Raw genomic sequence first — 17,601 nt, forward strand, 5'->3', positions numbered from 1 at the left:
CTTTCCTTGGAAAAAAAAAAAAAATCCAAACAGAATTGAAAAGATAATGCAATGTCTAAAGTATGTCTATTCCTCACTTTTTCTGAGCCCTGTCTATAAAGCAGATCTGCTTTTAATCGTATTTAACATGTTTTAAGAGTGAGCTATGGTAAAAGGAAGTATTTTATTTACAAGGATCAGATAGGTCTGCCTGTGAACTTCCTGTGTTTCCCAGCATCTGGAAAAACATATGGGTCAAACCTGCTTGCTTATTCGAACCAGCCTGCTGTCACGTCCCTGTAGCTGCAGTGGCTTTGGGGAAGCAGAGTCTGCACCCAAATCTCCTAGTACCCATTCCAAGTCTTAATCTCAGATCACACCTACTTGTTCCTTGCTTGAAACTGAAAATGCAAATCTGGAATTTATTTATTCCTGTAATCTTAAACCACAGCTGCTAACAGTTCTTAAGGCTATTTCAAACCAAGTATATTCAGGTCGCAGTGAAGAGAAACCCTGTGTTTAGGGAGTGTATTATGGATACCTGAAAAATTAAACAGATGTGCCAAACTCTGAAATGATTCCTGTGTTATTTTATTTTTGAGTGATAGGCACACAGGTTTTACAGTTACATTCACAGTTTTTATATTCACAATAGTTGTATAACATCTGGTTTATTTTAAAGTTATCTTTAAAATCTGTTCTTGTGCATGTTGAGGGAATTACATGATTAAAACTAACTTAAACTAGGAGCCAGAAGAAGAAATTGAAGAGGAGGACTCTTACCAGGCTGCAAATTCCTTGAAGACATTTTCCAGTGCAAATGATTTTAAGTATTTTACAATACTATTATCAAACTGATGTAAAACATTTTTTTCTCATCACTGTCTAACATGCTGCAGTTACAAATACAAATGCCAACCACTAAGCTAATTTTGTAGGAACTTATACTCAGTATACATGTAGCTTTTGATTTATGTAAATGTAAAAGCTGACTCTCTGCTTTATTAATGTGGGCAATCAATCATATCTAGCTTCAGTATTTGTAACACTGTAGGTATTTCCTGTGAGGATGTGGAAACAGAGAATACTACAAAATAGCTTCCCTGTTTTGCTTACCAAGCAAGAATAATACATGCCTGGATTCACACTGATAAGGGTTAGCTCCCAGCAGTCCTCATGGGCTGGAGGAGTGCAGGCACTGACAAAGTGGAAGAACAAGTCTCCAGTGCAAATCTGGTTAAACAGCTTCTTAGCAGATGCTGCCTTGGAAGTCTCAGTCTCCCTGTCTATGGATGTAGATTTACTGCTCTTTGAACCTACAGGGACTCTGGCTCTTTATTTCCAACATCCAGGGCAGTATTTTCTCATGGCTATGTGACCGGGAGCTTCTGCAAAGCTCAACAGCTCCCAGGCATGTAGAAAGCGCTTTTACTTGTTCCCATTTCCACTGGGCCAAAAACTTGTTTTCACATCACTGTTCCTGCAGTGATTGTGGGCTGAGACCTAATTTGAAGCATTTGGAAATCATGAATAGGCCTAAAAGTGAGGTTTGGATATTGATTCCTCTTCTGGTGCTCAGAGGTTGTGGTGACTGATACTCTGGTTTCTTCTCCGTGGCCATGAAAGTGATCTTCTCAAAAGGAAGTGGAGGTGTGGAGCCACGTCCCTCAGTCTAGGTACACCAGATGTTGCAATACACATGATAGAATTATAGAGCTGGAGAAGTGTATTTCTGAAGATATTCCTTCTGTGGTGTGTCAAATTTTACTGAGATTGTGTTTTCTAACACTTTTTAATGTTTTAAGTTTATTTTTTGCACCTGAGGTTTGTTGCTGCCTGGGTTAAAACTATACAAAATCATAATTCCAATAATATAAATATAGAACTAAATTCATTTTTCCCTGGATATTTTAACCATTGTTAGATAAATATTGGATTGACTTCTGATTTTCGACATCAGAAAATAAAGGAAAGGATCAAGACAACTGTTTAAGCTGCTAAGGCATAAAGCAATTAGATAAAAAGAATACAACCCATCTGTGTTGTAATAGTAATAATTGACGTGATGGATAATAAGGATAATATTGCTTGGCACAAAGCAAATAGCAAAGATAGTAAGGATCAAAAGACTAACTTTTACGTACCAGAACCATTCATGAGTCTTGAGTGTTCGTATAATTGAGACATAGCAGAAAACTATAGTTGCAAGAGGTATTAAAAACCCAAAGATAGCTAAAGAAACATAGTAGTAGAACTGGAAGGAAGATATCATTTCACAGGCATTGTGCACATCATGGCAGGTATAAATGTCCAGTTGTTTCACATAATAGCTTTGCTGCATTATGCAAAGTGGAAGCATGTACAAGAAGACGATGGTCCACACAGTAGCACAGACCGTGATGGCATAGGCACGTTTCGGCAGGCTCTTGTAGGTGAAGGGGTGAACAATGGCCACATAGCGGCTGACGCTGATGCACGTGAGCAGCAGAATGGAGCAGTACATGTTGCCGTAAAACACTGCAGTGGTAGTTCGACACATCATTTCCCCAAAAATCCAGTTGTTCCCGTTGATGTGGTATGCTATTTTGAAGGGCAGCATGATGCAGAAGAGCAGATCTGAAACGGCCAAGTTTGTGTAGAGAATGGCAGTGCACACGGACCGTATCCTGAAGAGCAGCATCCACAAAATGATGGCATTAGATGGTACACCCAATAAAACAGCACTGAGGTAGACAGCGGGTATTAGCTTGGTGCTCAGAGAACTGGTCAGGTACTCCAGTGTGGTGTTGTTCACTTCTGTTAAAGTGGAGTCATTTGACTTTTTTGGAGAGCATTTGTGCTCTCTGATGTGGATGGTCGTTGTCTCCCCTTCTATAGCATATGGGGGGATGTAATCATAGTCTCTTGCTGAAATTCCACGGAAAGTCTTGATAAGAGACACGGTTTTAATTGCAGAGCCATTCAGTGAAAATTCTGAAGCTTAAAAAAAAAGGTAAAATTGTTAAAAAGGGCAAATTACTGGATTAGCAATATAGTTCACCTTCAGGTATGGAGAAAGGTAAACATCTCCATGTGAAAAGCAATATACATTTAAAAGTTTTGGTGGCATTCTCCTTTGCTTTGGGTGTTCATATCAAATGTACTCAAGGACAATGTTCACTTCATTTGTCATCTCACACACAACCTTGAAAATTTAGCTGGAATTTAGTGTTAAGCTAATCTTTCTGCATTTTGCATGTTTTCAGTAATCTTTGGCAAAAAACATCAGACACTTGTGTAACATTTATCACCTGTAGAGGGTTTTTCCCAGTAGTAGCAATGTTGCTAATTCATCATATAAGTAGCAGCCTTGGTCTAGGCTTGATCAGAATTTCCAAAGCAAACAGCGGTACTATCCTTGTCACTTCATGGATGAAATGCATGACTGCAAAACGTGTTGTCTTGCCTAAAACAGGCTTAAACTTTCAAATTAAAAAATTTAAATAACTCTCAATTTTTTGGTCTCACATATCAAATTAATGTAATTCTTCACCTTCTGACTAAAGCAAACCAGATCTTTTTAGTTTCTCATATGTGAGGAAGGGCAGTTAGTCTTTATTTATTGGTAAGTGAATGAAACTTTTCAGGTATCGGAAAAATTTTCAGTGAGTAAATATCACTCACTGAAATAAATAGCGTGTGGGCTAAACCAATGATGCCACTTTTATTAATGCCTGATCCTTAGTCTTTGACATTTCCAGATGAAGCACAAATGTGTTCAAAATAGTTTCTAAAACCATGTGTTGCAAAATGGATTTTGCAGAATATGTGTAATTAATTCTGTCATTTAAAAATTTTCTTAGCTGTGTTTAATGAAAAAAGATGTAGTGTAAAGCTTAGAGCATGCATCTTGAAACTGGAATTCAGAAGCTATCTGAAATTTGGGTGAAAACCTGTGGGTTTTCCTTCTACCCTTCCATATTGGAATAAAATATGGAAAACAGATTTGTCAATGCTCACTGGCAAATTTATGGTAGAATGTTTGAAAGTATAATTAGTAGACTGTATCTCTTTTAGTAATTTTCAGGATGGTTAATCCAGAAGATGAATTCCAGTCACTCTTTAAAAGACATACATGTAAATGCATGTGCTTATATATAGTATATATATAAAATAGCTTTTAAAAATGAGCTTTGTTTGTAAACAGCTTTAATTCTAGTGAGGAAAAAAAAGGCTTATTATTTGATCATTTCCTGTGGTTATTTTTGTCATAATAGTTATGTGAGCATTTCCTTCTAATAGCACCATCTGTGAAGCTGTAATTCTGTTGAACGTTTTAAAGCAGAAAGAACAAGACTCTACAGGCTTAAGGTTATCATATCACTACAGAAATACTGGAGAGAAGATGCATCTTCAGTAAGCGCGGAAAGATCGCTTAAATAAAATTTGCTATAGAAAGTGACTGGGGGGAGGTAAGGTGTCACTGAAATGGAAGAATAAAAATCTGCCTTAAGTGAGACTTCCTAGAGTATAGTTTTCTGTAATGGTGGATGTACAGCCCATTTAAGCTGGCGAAGTGTCAACATTATCAAAAAGCCATGTTATTGACTAAAATATGGAATACATACAGAAAGGAGGACTCACCTGTTGTGAAAAGACTGGAGGTAAGAGAGAGCAGTCCAGTGAAAAACAGTATCTTCATTGTAGTACGTGAAATCCAGCTAGCCAAACAATGATGCTGTTCTAGTTCATCTCAAGAGACGTTTTGTGGGGGATTTTTTTCCCCTCTGTAAGGGACTAAAGAATGATTGATCTGTCCTCCAGAAGCATCCTGTAGGCATGAGGTTTATGGTAAGGAGCTAGTTTGTTCTTTGTCTACTACAGCAAGAGGGTGTGACGTATCCAAACATGCACACATGACTCAGTTTCAGCCTCTGCCCAACAGAGATAAAATTGCTTTACAGCAGCAATTTAACTCCTAATTTACCACAAGCCTGAAGCCAATGTGGGGGGTTCTACTGGAATTTGTACATACAGATATTTGGGGTAAAAAGGTGTTTCCTGGAAAAATCGAAGGGTATGCTTAGTAAATCCCCAAGGATCTCGTCCACCAAGCGACATGCCAGGCTGCTGAACTCTGTAACCTTGTCGAGGAAGAAGCCAGGCTTGGGGAAGAATGTGATGATCTCAGTTTAGCAAATGCAAAGGTGAAAGCAAGCCCACATAGAAACATGCCTTAAGAAAACTGTGCTCTTCTTTGCCTTCTACTTCCCTCCCCACTGTTAGCTGTCTGTCGATCTGCCTGCCGGCTCTGCTCAGACAGTTCCCACCCCTCCACAGCCTGCAGCCTCTAAAACCTTTCCCCTATTTTCATCTGCTGTTTTGTTGATCCCTTCCTTTTTCTCTGCCTGCCTTCCCCCCCCCCCCCCCCCCCCCCGCATTTTTTTTCCTTGAATGCCGAATAACAACAGCTTGCTTCAGCAGACAAAATTAGCCCAAGCCTTGGCCCAGCTTCCAAGCTAGTGGTGAGGCTCGGCATAAGCTGTACTTGGCTCCAGAGCAGTATTTGTGCCTGTTCTTGTATTTAGTGTGTAAAAACTGGACACCAGATAAGGAATTCTTTTCAGTTTCTCAATCTGTTTCTCAAAATTGTCAGCTGTAGTTTGGGAATTTAGTATACACTCTCTCAAGTGTTAACTCTAACTTTCTTGTTACAAAAACTTGCGGTGTGTCCACTGTCATGCGATTGCCTAACACTACTTGATTTTATTTAGGTATTCCTCTACGTTGTTTACATATATGATGCAAACTGAAGAGTCTGTCTTTAGGGTTTTTTATCCTGTTTTCTCTTTGTAATTTCTGTGGATGACAGATTTATTGGATTTTTGGCCTGGAGTTGGACACAAAACCAGGAATATTCGTTGCAGATCTGGTTCTTTGTCCACACTGTTTTAGCTTGAGAGAGTTTCAATTTTTTTTTTTTTTACCCTGAAATATTTGTGTATATATACTCCTAGATCTTTATCAAATCAGTACATTCCCGTTTCTCTCATCATTATTCTATTATAGACCTGGCACTCCTATTTCCTCTTTAGAATGAATTTTGTTCCCTCACCTACTGGATTAGATTTTAAATGTCACTTTAGCTCCAAACCCCTATTTTCTCAGCTGAAGTGTTGGTTCACCTGTGAACTTGGAGAGTGGGAGCAGGGTTGGCTAATAGGGATGCAGAGCCCACTTTCCTGCGCCTTCTATTTTAACTTGGGCTTATGCCATGCACTGGTAGCCTGTAGGAAGTGAGACCTGCTCTGCTGCTTAATTCCTGAAACATTCACCACCTGAGCTAACTCATCATTACTAAACCTGAGCTGTCTTTCTATGTCAGTTTTTGCTGTTATTTTCTAACATAACTTGTACTCAGGTATACATGCGGATCCTTTCCAAATAAGGGATTCTGAAAGAAAGCCAACTTCCTGCCGTCTTCTGCTTCGTGCTCTTTGTGCCACTATCACAGTGCTGCCTGATAATGTGTGGTTTTATTTGACACTCACATTTCTTTGCCTAGGTATCATGGAAATGAAAACATTTCTAGCTTCGCTCAAAATTTTTATTGATCTTTAGCAGGATAGTGTCTTCTATACGTGAAAACTTTCAGAGCTTTGTATTTGAACAGGAGTTTATTCAAGTCAGTAAATAGAATGTGAATATGTTTTATTGCTGATTTTAAGCAGTCAAATTCCTTTTAGTGTCCAAGGGATTTGCAAGAGGAGATTGTATATTGGAGCTCTATCAGCATGTTCAGACAACTTCTGTTATAATTCAGTTTTTTCAAGGCTTTTCTCTATCCTTTTTCCAGGAATCCCAAGATGAATCAGCACTTCTGTGGCTGGACGAAATACAAAAAGGAATCAGTGATGCCAATAACAATATAAAAGAAGTGGCAGTCTGTAAGCATTAACCTGCATCTGCATTGCTCTTGGTTTTCTTAGTCTTGCAAACCTGAAATTGGTAATTTATTTTTCCCACTTCAGGGAAGTGTGGCAGCCCTTTAAATACATCAAAAGAAATGAATGCATGTTCTTTGTCATACTGAAATTAGGGTGACTTAAATCTCCAGGGGTGGTGTTGGTTTTATCTAAAGTGGTAATCCTTAAGGCTTGGCTAATAATTTAGTGGATTTGGTTATATAGGTTAACATAATGACCAAGATTTCTAGTGGCAGTGTATCTTCACATAGCTGGTAAAACAGAAGGATATGTGAATGAGAAGGGATATACTGTTCAGGAGCTTATTTTTCTTATATAAGACTAAAATCTTGATGCATGTTGTAAGAGCAAATTCTTACACATTTACAACTTTGCTCATTCCTATTTCATTATAATGCCTTTTATTAAGTGCTAACAAAAACAAACAAAAAAACCCTCCAAACATGTTAACTGTAAAAGTACTGTAAAAAGAGTACTCAGGCTTTTTGGAGAAGTGCATGCTCTTCCAATCTATAAAGAGGAGGAAATCTCTAGGAAAAATGCTGAGGCTTATCCTGTCAGAGCACTGTCTGCTGGATGCACTCAACACCTTCTGTCAAAATTTGGACTGAATAAAATAATTTTGGAAAATATTCATTATACATAATAAACTTTGGCAAGTAATGTAGAAGCAAGTGTAGTTCGGTGTATGGGGCACACTGGGACGCATGGTGGTGTCCCTACCTGTTCCTGCCTGGGGCCAGCGCAGAGCAGCCGAGGCTGTTAGCTTGGCATTGGATATTGGTTCACCTTCTGCTTGACTTGGCTTTGGGTGAGTCAGTGTCGCCTTCTTTTGCACCCTAAGAGCTTGTGAATACAACTGCTGAAGTCGGTGCATTCCTGTAGTGCTGCATTCAGCCTTCCTGCGCAGTGCAGCAGCCTGTTTACTTATAGGCAGGCTATGTCAGTATTTAGGGATTGGGAAGCTGTGGGTGGAAGAGAACAAAGACAGCTAGCTGTTACAAAATCTTCTATCCCTCCTACAGAAACATTGCATTTAACGTTACTGTTACTTTAGAACTGATTTAGTCAATTAATACAGTCTTAATGTAACCAGTCAGATACACTGAAGACACCTGAAGTATTTTCATAGGTCACACATCTGTAGTGAGAAGCACCTGGCTTGTGTTTTCTGAGATGGGGTCAGATGCACACACATTGTCCCAGCCAAGCTCTTGTGCTCAGGAGTGCTGATACCTTCTTTTGTGGACAAAAACAGCTTCCCATCAATGCCAACCAGAGACATGAGGAAACATCTGAGTGCAGAGAAGGGAAGGAAATGCATAGCTTATAAGCAGATGTAAGTTAAAGCTAAAGGGCGACTTGAAAACATCCTTGTTTGTATCCACTGGTGTAAAAGCATTAAGACTATCTCTCTTAAATGGCCTGAAGAAATTAGCACAGCAGTATCTATATACCAATACCATATAATGTTGCTAATGATAGGCCACTGCTCGATATACTAGCTAAATTTCGTAGTAAAATCTTTTCATACAATCTGTGTTTGTAGTTAATACACAGCTTTTCACAATCAAGTATGATCAGTAGAACTGTTTTAACAAGTCACTTGTGGAAATAACTACTAATCTCCTGTACTCTGCCCTCTGGGTTGAAAGGAAGCAGTGTCAGCACAGTACATTCTTCAGAAGAGCTCTAAGGTTTTGCTGTTAAAAAAATGAGATTTAAAATTTCCCCACGGCACAGAACCTGATACTTCCTATAACAAACACATCCTGTCTCAGGAAGTTAGCATGTTATGTTCACGTAGTCTAAACTTAAAGTTCAGCTTGATCACAACTTGGAAATGAACTTTTATTTTGGTCTGTCTCAGAGATGCTATTTTTGGAAGGCAAAAAACTCCCCATGTCCCGCTCCAAAATTTTTGCAAGGCAGTCAAAGATTTATTTTTCAGTCAGAACAAAGTGTATTTTTGAGATTGCTGCAATAATGGCAATAAAATAAGCAGTAAAATAAGAGAAGGTACTGACAGCTGTACTGAAACAGTCTTGATCCTTTCCAAACTAATTTTCATGCTTTATATAAATATTAAATACTACAGTGTTAAAATTTTAAAAGGCTTTTACAAACTGTGAAACAGCCCATGTTATAGGAAAAAGTTGATCTTTGGCCCTGTTGAGAGTTCAGGCTTATCACACCAGACAGCTGCATCTTTGTATACCATAGCTGTTTGAAGGGAGGATGGGTGCAGAAAAGAGCCCTTCATAGTGTTGATCTGGTACTGGTACCCCATCTGCTGCAGGAGCAGACTGGAGCCCACAGTTCTCCTGCAGCTGGGGATGGCTAAGCTCTGTTTAGCTTATAATTTTACAGGGTTCACATGGCCCTTCTTTAGAGCAACAGCCGCAGTATTAATTGCTAGCACTTCAATGGGAAGGAATAATTTCTGTTGAATTGGGGTTTTTCCCTACTAAACATTTTTCTTACATTTTCATTCAAAAATAAAGGCATAGTTAATTAAAAGATGAGAAAAAGCTAGGCATTAGGGGACCTCCAGAAACAACTCTTAGCTAGGCTGTGTGCTCTTTTGTCTTTATAACAATAGTTTCCAGCACCCATAACTATAGGATGAAAAGGAGGAAGAGAAGCATTCAAATACAGGTGATCAGAGTTGAGGCACATGGGACTACGTATGAAAAGGTCTGAGCCTCCAGAGCCACGTGGGCCAGCAGCAGCAAGGTGGTAATGTGTGGTTTCCCAGTTTTTCCTGCTCCCTCACTGCTGAGGCTGGATGCCTAGGCATCACAATACCACAGCTGTGGTACAAAGTCATGTTCAGTCTCGTGCGGAGCACATGCGTGCTTGGCAAGGGTCTGTTTCAAAGCACAGAAAAATAGCAGGATGCCATCTGGTAGAAATCCAGATGGTGGTGGTGTGGTGTTGTGCGTTCACTTTGTTTCTCAGCTGACTGCCAAGGTATTTGGAGATTGATCTGTTGCTATTTAGCCAAACCTAAGTCAAACTAGCCACCTTAGCCACCTTAGTCAAACTAACCACAAAGAAAAAGTTTCTTTTGCCGAAATGCTCTCCTGCTAGCTCAGTCTCATGCAGTGCCTCCTGTACATAGGCTCCTGATACTGAGCACCTTTTGGGTCAGCTCTGTGTAGGAAAAGCACTGAGTATGGGGAGGGATGTTTTTTGTATTCATCTGGATACATACAAGGTAAGGAAAAATGTTTGGTGTTGCAGTGTGAAGTGCAGCTGTGGGATGCAAAGGTAGCCAGGTTCACTTAGGGCAGTATATAATGTATATGTTCTAGCCATACGTCTATTTACTTGTTCCTCTGTGCATGGATCTTGAATTTAGATGTGAAGGAACACCATTAAAGACCAGAGCAGCAGTTTCTAAAGCAGCATATACCTCTAGAGTATAAGGCACTTCAAAGTGGCGTGTGCTGCTACATGCTGTCAGGTGTGGTGGTATCAGCTCCTTCAGTGATGGTGGGACCTGCACAAAGGAAAGGATGCTTAGGAAGTCCTGAATCAGAGTATGGGTAATGTCATATCACTTCAAAGTTTGAACATGCTTCACAGTATCACCTCTCAGGGCACTTTTATGTGTCCTGGAAGCAAAAGCTGCATCTCTGACAAACTCAAGGGCATGAATTTGCTGCATCAGCTTTAAACAAGCTCACAGCGGGTGAACACAAGATAGGGTCGCTTCAGGATCCCATCTAGGATGCTGTTAGTGTTGCAAGACTTTGCTCAAGGCAATCAGATTTTATTCCCCTTTTGTACAGTAAAAGTGAATGTTAAGATTTACAGCTTGTAACCTAGTGACTTCATGCATCTCTAGAAGGCTCCCAAGTGATCAGCAGATGTGGCCTGTCTGTTAGGGCAGGCTGAGTGGAGGGGGTACCTGCCATCCTCAACCCCTGCCCTGGTGTCATCTGCTGTGTCACTTGATGGGGGAGCAGCTATGCCCTCAGACTGCTCTCAGCTGTTCTGTGGCTGCACCTGCCTGGGCGGAGTGCATGCTTTCTGTCTAACAAGCTTGCTGTTCTCTGAAATACTTGTCCTTACAAGCATGGAGGCTGCAAATGGGTGAAGCACAGAATTGCTGTGTATGTCATGCTGTCTGTGTGTGCCAGCTTTAGAAGTCCATTATCAAAGTTGCTGGAGGCTACAGTTGTGGGTACATAGAGTATAAACCATTTAATTTTCTATGTCATTATTTTACCCTAGTGGCTGTCGGAACATCAATGATTAACAAGAGCTTGGAGAAGGGTGATTCACAGCCAATCCTGATAATACTGCAGTCCAAGTTTGGATTACGAGTCATTCCTGAGTGTGCTGAAACCTACTTCAGGAACCTCTCCGAAGCCAAGAACCTGAAAACTAGAGAAGGTAGAAACCTTCCTGAATAAGACAGTTCCGTGTGTCCATATCACTGAGGCAACTGGAAAACTAGCACAGAAGGCTTACCTAAAATCACTGTAAACTGAGGAAGACAGTTGCTGGTTTTAAATCTTTTGGGAAATGTTATATTTGCCCACGTACTTTTCACATGATGCTGAACTGTTGCACACATCATCCACAGTACATACTAAGAAATGAGTCTAGGTATTTCCAGGGTCTAGCTAAGACTTTCTAGAGTCTCAAACTAGCCTCTGAGTGAATTTAGGGCAGCTCCTCTGTGACTGTCAATAGACTAGTCCGTCCTCTCAGAAAACCATATTACTTCGTTGTTTGGGTTTTTTTTCCCCCCGTTAGCAGATGCAGAGAAAGGTTAGGCTGCACGCTTCAGCCTTACCATTTACCGTCAAAGATCAAGCCAGGCTCTGCGAGAATGTCCATGGCCCATTTATGGTCCCAGTGCATTGCCAGAGTGGCAGGTATCAGCAAAAGCTGGGGCTAGAATCTGCCCATAGCAAGACGACAGGATGTTTTGTCATGTTAGAGCTGCAAGCTGATAATAGATAATGCAGCCAAGATTAACTAACAAATAAAGTTACTGTCAATGTAGTACGCTTTCTTACAGCAGATGGGCATGTTTCATCCTGCAACATGAGTTCTGAGAGGAAATTTTTGCACAACTGACCTTATCAGCTTTACCTTGGGGCCTTTTGTCCATGAGGAAATGAGGCTTTTCCTGCCTGTCAGGATACAGCCTTGTTTACCAAAGCACTAAACAAGACAATGATGTGGATATAAGAAATGTCCTGTGTGAGCTACATGTCAATAAGGCCAGCATTTGGCCAGAAGACAAGAACAACATTTTTTTTATAAATGCAGTCTGTTTTCACTTATGTGAGTGATGATGGAAGATGTAGCACACACTGTTTCAGGAGCAAGCACTAACTTGGCACATTGTGGTTTGGAGAAGCTGGCAGTGGATCTGTACAAACTGCACAGCTGTTTCATTCTAGAAGAATGATCCTGATCTACCTAACAGAGTATTTTGAAAACATCTTTACTACAAACTGGCCCAAGATATATAGTGACTTCACATGTAAAATGGTTTTGTAGCAAACGTAGAGATGGGAAATGGGTAGGGAGAGCTGTAATTTGTCAGTGTAATGGGGCACAAATGTGTACTAATGGTATGTATTACTTTTAGATTCTAATGAAAGTCCATGGATTAAACTTGTAATGAAAAACATGTATGATTACTATTACAATGTGGAAACTGAGGAAGGTACCTGTACTGTCCCTGAAGGAGCTGCACCAAAAACTTCATGGTTAACTGGTGAAGAAATCCAGGTAGGTGGCTGAAGAGTTTGCTTTTATTGCAAATGCAGTATAAACATTTGAGAGAGAGAGAGATAGTGAGACATGGCAATATCAAGGGAAGAGGTTGTTCTGGGTGATACTGAAGATCACTTTGATTCAGTATCTGCTTCTAACAATAGCAGCAACTTAAGTCTAAGCAGACAGTGATAGCACGGCCTCTTGTCTGATGTCTGACAGGGACTTCCTAACTGGCAGTTACAGCATTCCTTTTAATGGTCACCAGCAGACACCAATGGAGGAAAGTCTGATTGCTTTCATATCCTTTTTTATTTTTTGGACTTCGCATTGGCCTACGACAAGGAATTTCATGATGTATTTGGGGGCAGATGGAAGCACTGTTTTATGTTTAAATCTAATCATCTGACAGCATTCTTGTATCTCCAGGTTCCATAGGATGAGTGTGATACTTAAACTGCCTTACTGTGGAGGTTTTGCATCAGCATGAAATATAACTTAGAACCAAGTAGATCACACAAGCTTCTGTGCAATTTGTTTTGTTGTTTGTTTGGTTGGTTTTTATTCTGATGAAGCCCACCTAGGTTACAGGTTTACCCTGCTGCACAAACAGCTAAAGTCACAGTGTAGGTCCTTCTGAAATTCTGACTGCAATACTTGAGTGTGCTTCCCTAGAGAGAGCTCCCTGATTCAGTTAGTATTTCTAGATGTCTGATTTCTACAAAAAACTTGTAAGTATTAGGAAAGCAGAGCTCTCCTAAAGTATAAAAAAACCCCTTTCTCAAAATAGAATATCCAGCTGAATAACTGAGGCTTGAAAGGAGTTCAGTTACCCTTCATACAAAATTCAGTGGTAGTAAAGTAGCTCTTCCTTCATACTGATTAAAATCTAGGGGTAAATCAGAGGGGCTTGGATAGCATGAACATAAGCCATACAGATGATGGAGAGAGAATACAGACCAAATTCCAGGGTGGTTTTGGCTTGAGGTTTTTTGTTTTTAAATGACTTTTTTCCATGATCTCTTAACAGAGTATTGTTGGGCAAGTTACAGCAGATTACAATCGAGAGCAGCTGTGGCTTGCTAATGAAAATCTGATTGTTCAGCTGCAAGCCCGAGCAAGGGGATTCTTAGTCAGAAAAAATTATCAGGAGAGAAAAGCATACCTTCAAAACCAGGAACCCTCTGCCATCAAAATACAGGTATTGTTCTAGAACAAGAAGGTAACATGGCTTGGGCAACTTTCTGCATGTGACAGGTAATGTGGCTGATTACTACCACTGATAAAATTCTCAAATAGGTCTGTCTCCCTGTTTTCCTTAGCAGCAGTTCAAACTTTTACATCTGCAAATATGCTCTTGTCCTCATTGGAGTAACTGCTTTTAAATAGCATATATCCAGTTTTAAAAGAATGGATCATATCCACCTCCAGTCTAAGTTACCTCAGTGGGAGAAGCTCAGAAATACATAGCCCTGGCTTTATTCTGAGGTGTTCAAGTTTTGCATGGTACACCTAACTATGCACAATAGAAGATCAGAAGATACGTGTTGAGTATTGAAGCGAAAATTCCTTGGCAAAGCATGACTTAAGAAATACATTCCTTTCTAGACTATCCCCACTTGGAAGTGGTTTGCCTCTGCTCCATGAAGTCATAGCTGGGTGGGGAGTGGCAGCTGCCCTGGTGTTCTTGGGCTCTGGCCCTATTTCTTGATTTCTTCAGTTTGCTCAACTCTGAATAGAGTATAAAGGAAACATTCTGCTGAGGGTGTGAACACTGACAAATATTTGCATGTTGGTTTTAAATGGTGAAATAGCCACCTCCTGTTAGAAGCAATTTATTCCAGTCTTGAAAAACAATCAATCAATCTCCCCCCCTCCCCCAAATTATAGAGAAGTGTACGCTGTTTTTTTTAATCTGTAGTAACTTAATTTAACAATTCATGATGATAAATGTCTTTACCACTAGTAGCTGTCATTGGGATTGGCTTTTCATTTTCTGTCATGGTGTCTGAGCCCAGTAAAGGACGGTACTGTTCTTTGAGGAATTCAGGGTCTGTGAACAGGTTCAAAAATATGGAGAAATGTAGGTAAATAAAATTGTTCTCTGATTGTTTTCTATGAGCATTAAAATAGAAATAACTTGTGAAAAGACAACAAGTAGAGGACAAAGCTGGTGTCACTGGCTGCATAGAGATGAAAGGCAAAATATGGTAAAGGGAGTGAGAGTATCTGTGTTATCCCTGTCATTGGGTTCCTTGCCAAGAGTGCTTCTAGGCTAGCAAAGGGATAGCCAAGTGCAGGAATTGGGAGGTCGTTGGCTGTGGTAGAACATGATCCTGAGTGACTCTGGAAGATCAGAAACTTGGGAAGGAGGCCAGGCCAAGAACAATAGGGGTCCAGCTAGGTAGGGGACAGCTTTTGGATGTAATGGGCAAGAGCTGGCAGAGTCACTGGATGAAGCCAGTGACTGGAATGATAAAAGATGTGGGTGTACTGGTGATAAGAGTAAGGATAGCTTCAGGGGAGGGAAGGAAATGACATTGGACAAAAAAGCATTTGTGCTGAGATTGGCCCAAATTAACATGAAATGTATCAGGGCACCTTAAAAAAGGAAAGCTTACTTAGACCTTAATTATCTTTTTACCACAATGGCAGTTTTTCTCTACAAAATGAACACTGTTTAATGATTTTATTGTATAAATGCAGATTTTAATAAATAATAGTTTCTTATTAGTGATAATGGTCTCCTGCCCCTTATAGGCTTTCTGGAAAGGATTCAAACAAAGGAAAAGCTATGTTGCCAGATTAAAGGTGCTTCAAGGCAATGTTGCTGCTATTGTTAAGGTAAGAGCCCACTGTGTTTTGGGGCCTGTGTATGCTTTATACCTTGGCTTGGTCTTCCACCACCTGGGAATTACGGACTGGGAACACAAACTGGAGGGACTTGTGCTCCAGAAATTTGCATGGTGTTGAAAGTTGTTTAGTTGACAGCTTAAGTAAACTGCTTCTTGAAAGCTCTGTGTTTGACTTCTATCAGGTTTTGCTGAACTTGAGTGCCTCATAATAGATTTCCTTACACTTCCCTTTCCATAATACTAAATTAGAAAATATTTGAGCTGACAGTGTGTTATCATTTCATTAAAAGCTGTCAAATCTATCTGTCAGAAAAGCGTTCACTTTTCAGTGATGCTCATGGGATAGAACATCATGAGTAGATCGTAGATTGCAGATGGGATATTGATCTCCTGTCTCTGAAGGAGACAGGTTTACAACTGAGAGCTGAGACTCGAAAGTAGAAATGACTTCCAAAGATAACGCTACACACAGGTGGCAGAGCCTTGAACTCAACTTGCTGTTTCAGTCAAAGCCCATTAATTAATCTGGTCACTGGACTGTAGGAGCCCAGTCATACAGTCATCTATGTCCCCAAGCATGTGAGAACAGCATGCCTGCAGAAGAGGACTATCAGAAGTGAGTTGAAAATGCACACACAAAACAGTTTGTTCAGTGTCTGTTAAGTTTTTATGTAACTTTATTTAATTTTCAGATTCAGTCATGGGTCAAAATGTGGCTAGCAAAGAGAGCTTACAGGAAACGGCTGCAATACTTCAAGGATCACGTAAGTCCTTTTTTTTTTTTTCCATTTTGAACATGAAGCATTAAAATAGGGTAATATGACTGCACAGGCAGTTTTGGGAATCTCAGGAAAGAGAGCGCAGGTTCTGCAGTGTGTTCCTGAGCAGAAATGTGTCATAACTAGATTCTTTTGCCTAATCTTTGTCCCTTCCAGAATGATGAAATTGTGAAGATACAAGCATTTCTCAGAGCAAACAAAGCCAGGGAAGACTACAGAACTCTAAGTAAGTGGTAACAGTTGAATGTTGTATATCTGGGGAGAAGTATGTTACTGTGTTCAGTCATTTTTTTAAAAACTTTCACCTGGGATTTCTCAGTCTCCTATTCCCCTTCAAAAACAGACGCAAGTGTTTGCAAACCAATTGTTTTACAGCTGAAAATATTTTGGATAGCTGTACTTACACACTATGACAAAAATATTGCTCTGACTAGCATAAACATCTTTGCAGTTCCAAAATTTTCTGCACAGTGATCAGTTTCCTGAGGGTTTTAGGGGTGTTCAGTATTATGTCAACTAACAAAACTATTTACTTCAACTATAGTTGGTGCTGAAAATCCACCCTTGACTGTTCTGCGCAAATTTGCCTACCTCTTGGACCAAAGTGACTTAGACTTTCAAGAAGAACTAGAAGTAACAAGGCTAAGGGAAGAAGTGGTTACAAAAATTCGATCCAATCAACAGCTGGAGAAGGACTTGAACTTAATGGATATAAAGATTGGACTGCTGGTGAAAAACAGAATCACTCTTCAGGTCAGCAGGCTCTGTTCAAGCTTCCTTGGTAACATGCACTGAGCCCTTCTCTGTGTTGAAGCAGCTCAGGATTACACAATCACAGCACAGCTGAGGCTGAAAGGGACCTCTGGAGGTCATCTGGTCCAAACCCCCTGCTCAAGCAAGGCGACCCAGAGCAGGTTGCCCAGGACCATGTCCAGACAGTTTTTGAATATTTCCAGAGGTGGAGACTCCACAATCTCTCTAAGCAACCTGTGCCAGCGCTTGGTCACCCTCAATTAGTTAAAATACTCCTGATAAATTAAGCAATTTCTTTGTGTGTCTTAAGTAATCTTGTCAAAATACCTTGTGGTAGACGTTGTTCTATTGTCCTGAGTGGTATGTCAGTTTGCTACTGAATGTCACTCTTTGTTTTGCTACTAGTGGACAATAGTAATTGCTTGGCAGATTTTAAGCATCTTTTCTGTGGTAGAATGGAGTAGACTTCAGTTCATATTTGAGAGCTTGTCCATTGTTAACTAAATGATGAACGAGTCTGTACAT

At 40.1% G+C, this 17,601-nt stretch overlaps 2 protein-coding genes across 4 annotated transcripts in view; one reads left to right on the plus strand and one right to left on the minus strand.

The window, feature by feature from the left end:
- The window catches only part of IQGAP2 (IQ motif containing GTPase activating protein 2), a 130,667-nt gene that overhangs the window by 92,405 nt on the left and 20,661 nt on the right, over positions 1 to 17,601 (plus strand). For all 3 annotated transcript variants that reach the window (XM_087741874.1, XM_087741871.1, XM_087741872.1), the window contains 8 exons: positions 6,815 to 6,905; positions 11,187 to 11,348; positions 12,562 to 12,704; positions 13,720 to 13,890; positions 15,450 to 15,533; positions 16,237 to 16,308; positions 16,480 to 16,549; positions 16,868 to 17,076. In XM_087741874.1, the coding sequence (XP_087598000.1) occupies positions 6,815 to 6,905; positions 11,187 to 11,348; positions 12,562 to 12,704; positions 13,720 to 13,890; positions 15,450 to 15,533; positions 16,237 to 16,308; positions 16,480 to 16,549; positions 16,868 to 17,076 (1,002 nt within the window). The remainder of the gene's footprint in view (positions 1 to 6,814; positions 6,906 to 11,186; positions 11,349 to 12,561; positions 12,705 to 13,719; positions 13,891 to 15,449; positions 15,534 to 16,236; positions 16,309 to 16,479; positions 16,550 to 16,867; positions 17,077 to 17,601) is intronic.
- F2RL2 (coagulation factor II thrombin receptor like 2) lies at positions 555 to 5,232 on the minus strand. The gene is made up of 2 exons (XM_009465827.2): positions 4,603 to 5,232; positions 555 to 2,958 (listed from the first exon to the last, which is right to left on the minus strand). Exons 1-2 carry the CDS (start codon positions 4,658 to 4,660, stop codon positions 1,871 to 1,873), a joined length of 1,146 nt encoding a protein of 381 aa, XP_009464102.2. The 5' UTR covers positions 4,661 to 5,232; the 3' UTR covers positions 555 to 1,870.

This window comes from Nipponia nippon, unplaced genomic scaffold, assembly GCF_047370975.1.
Source record: "Nipponia nippon isolate SJK-2023a ecotype South Korea unplaced genomic scaffold, ASM4737097v1 scaffold_8, whole genome shotgun sequence".
NCBI lineage: Eukaryota > Metazoa > Chordata > Aves > Pelecaniformes > Threskiornithidae > Nipponia > Nipponia nippon.

Coding starts and splice junctions, on each gene's coding strand:
- F2RL2 (XM_009465827.2), bottom strand. CDS start 4,660: ATGAAGATACTGTTTTTCACTGGACTGCTCTCTCTTACCTCCAGTCTT. Junction 2,959..4,602: donor CTCCAGTCTTTTCACAACAG/GTGAGTCCTCCT, acceptor TTTTTTTTTAAG/CTTCAGAATTTTCACTGAAT.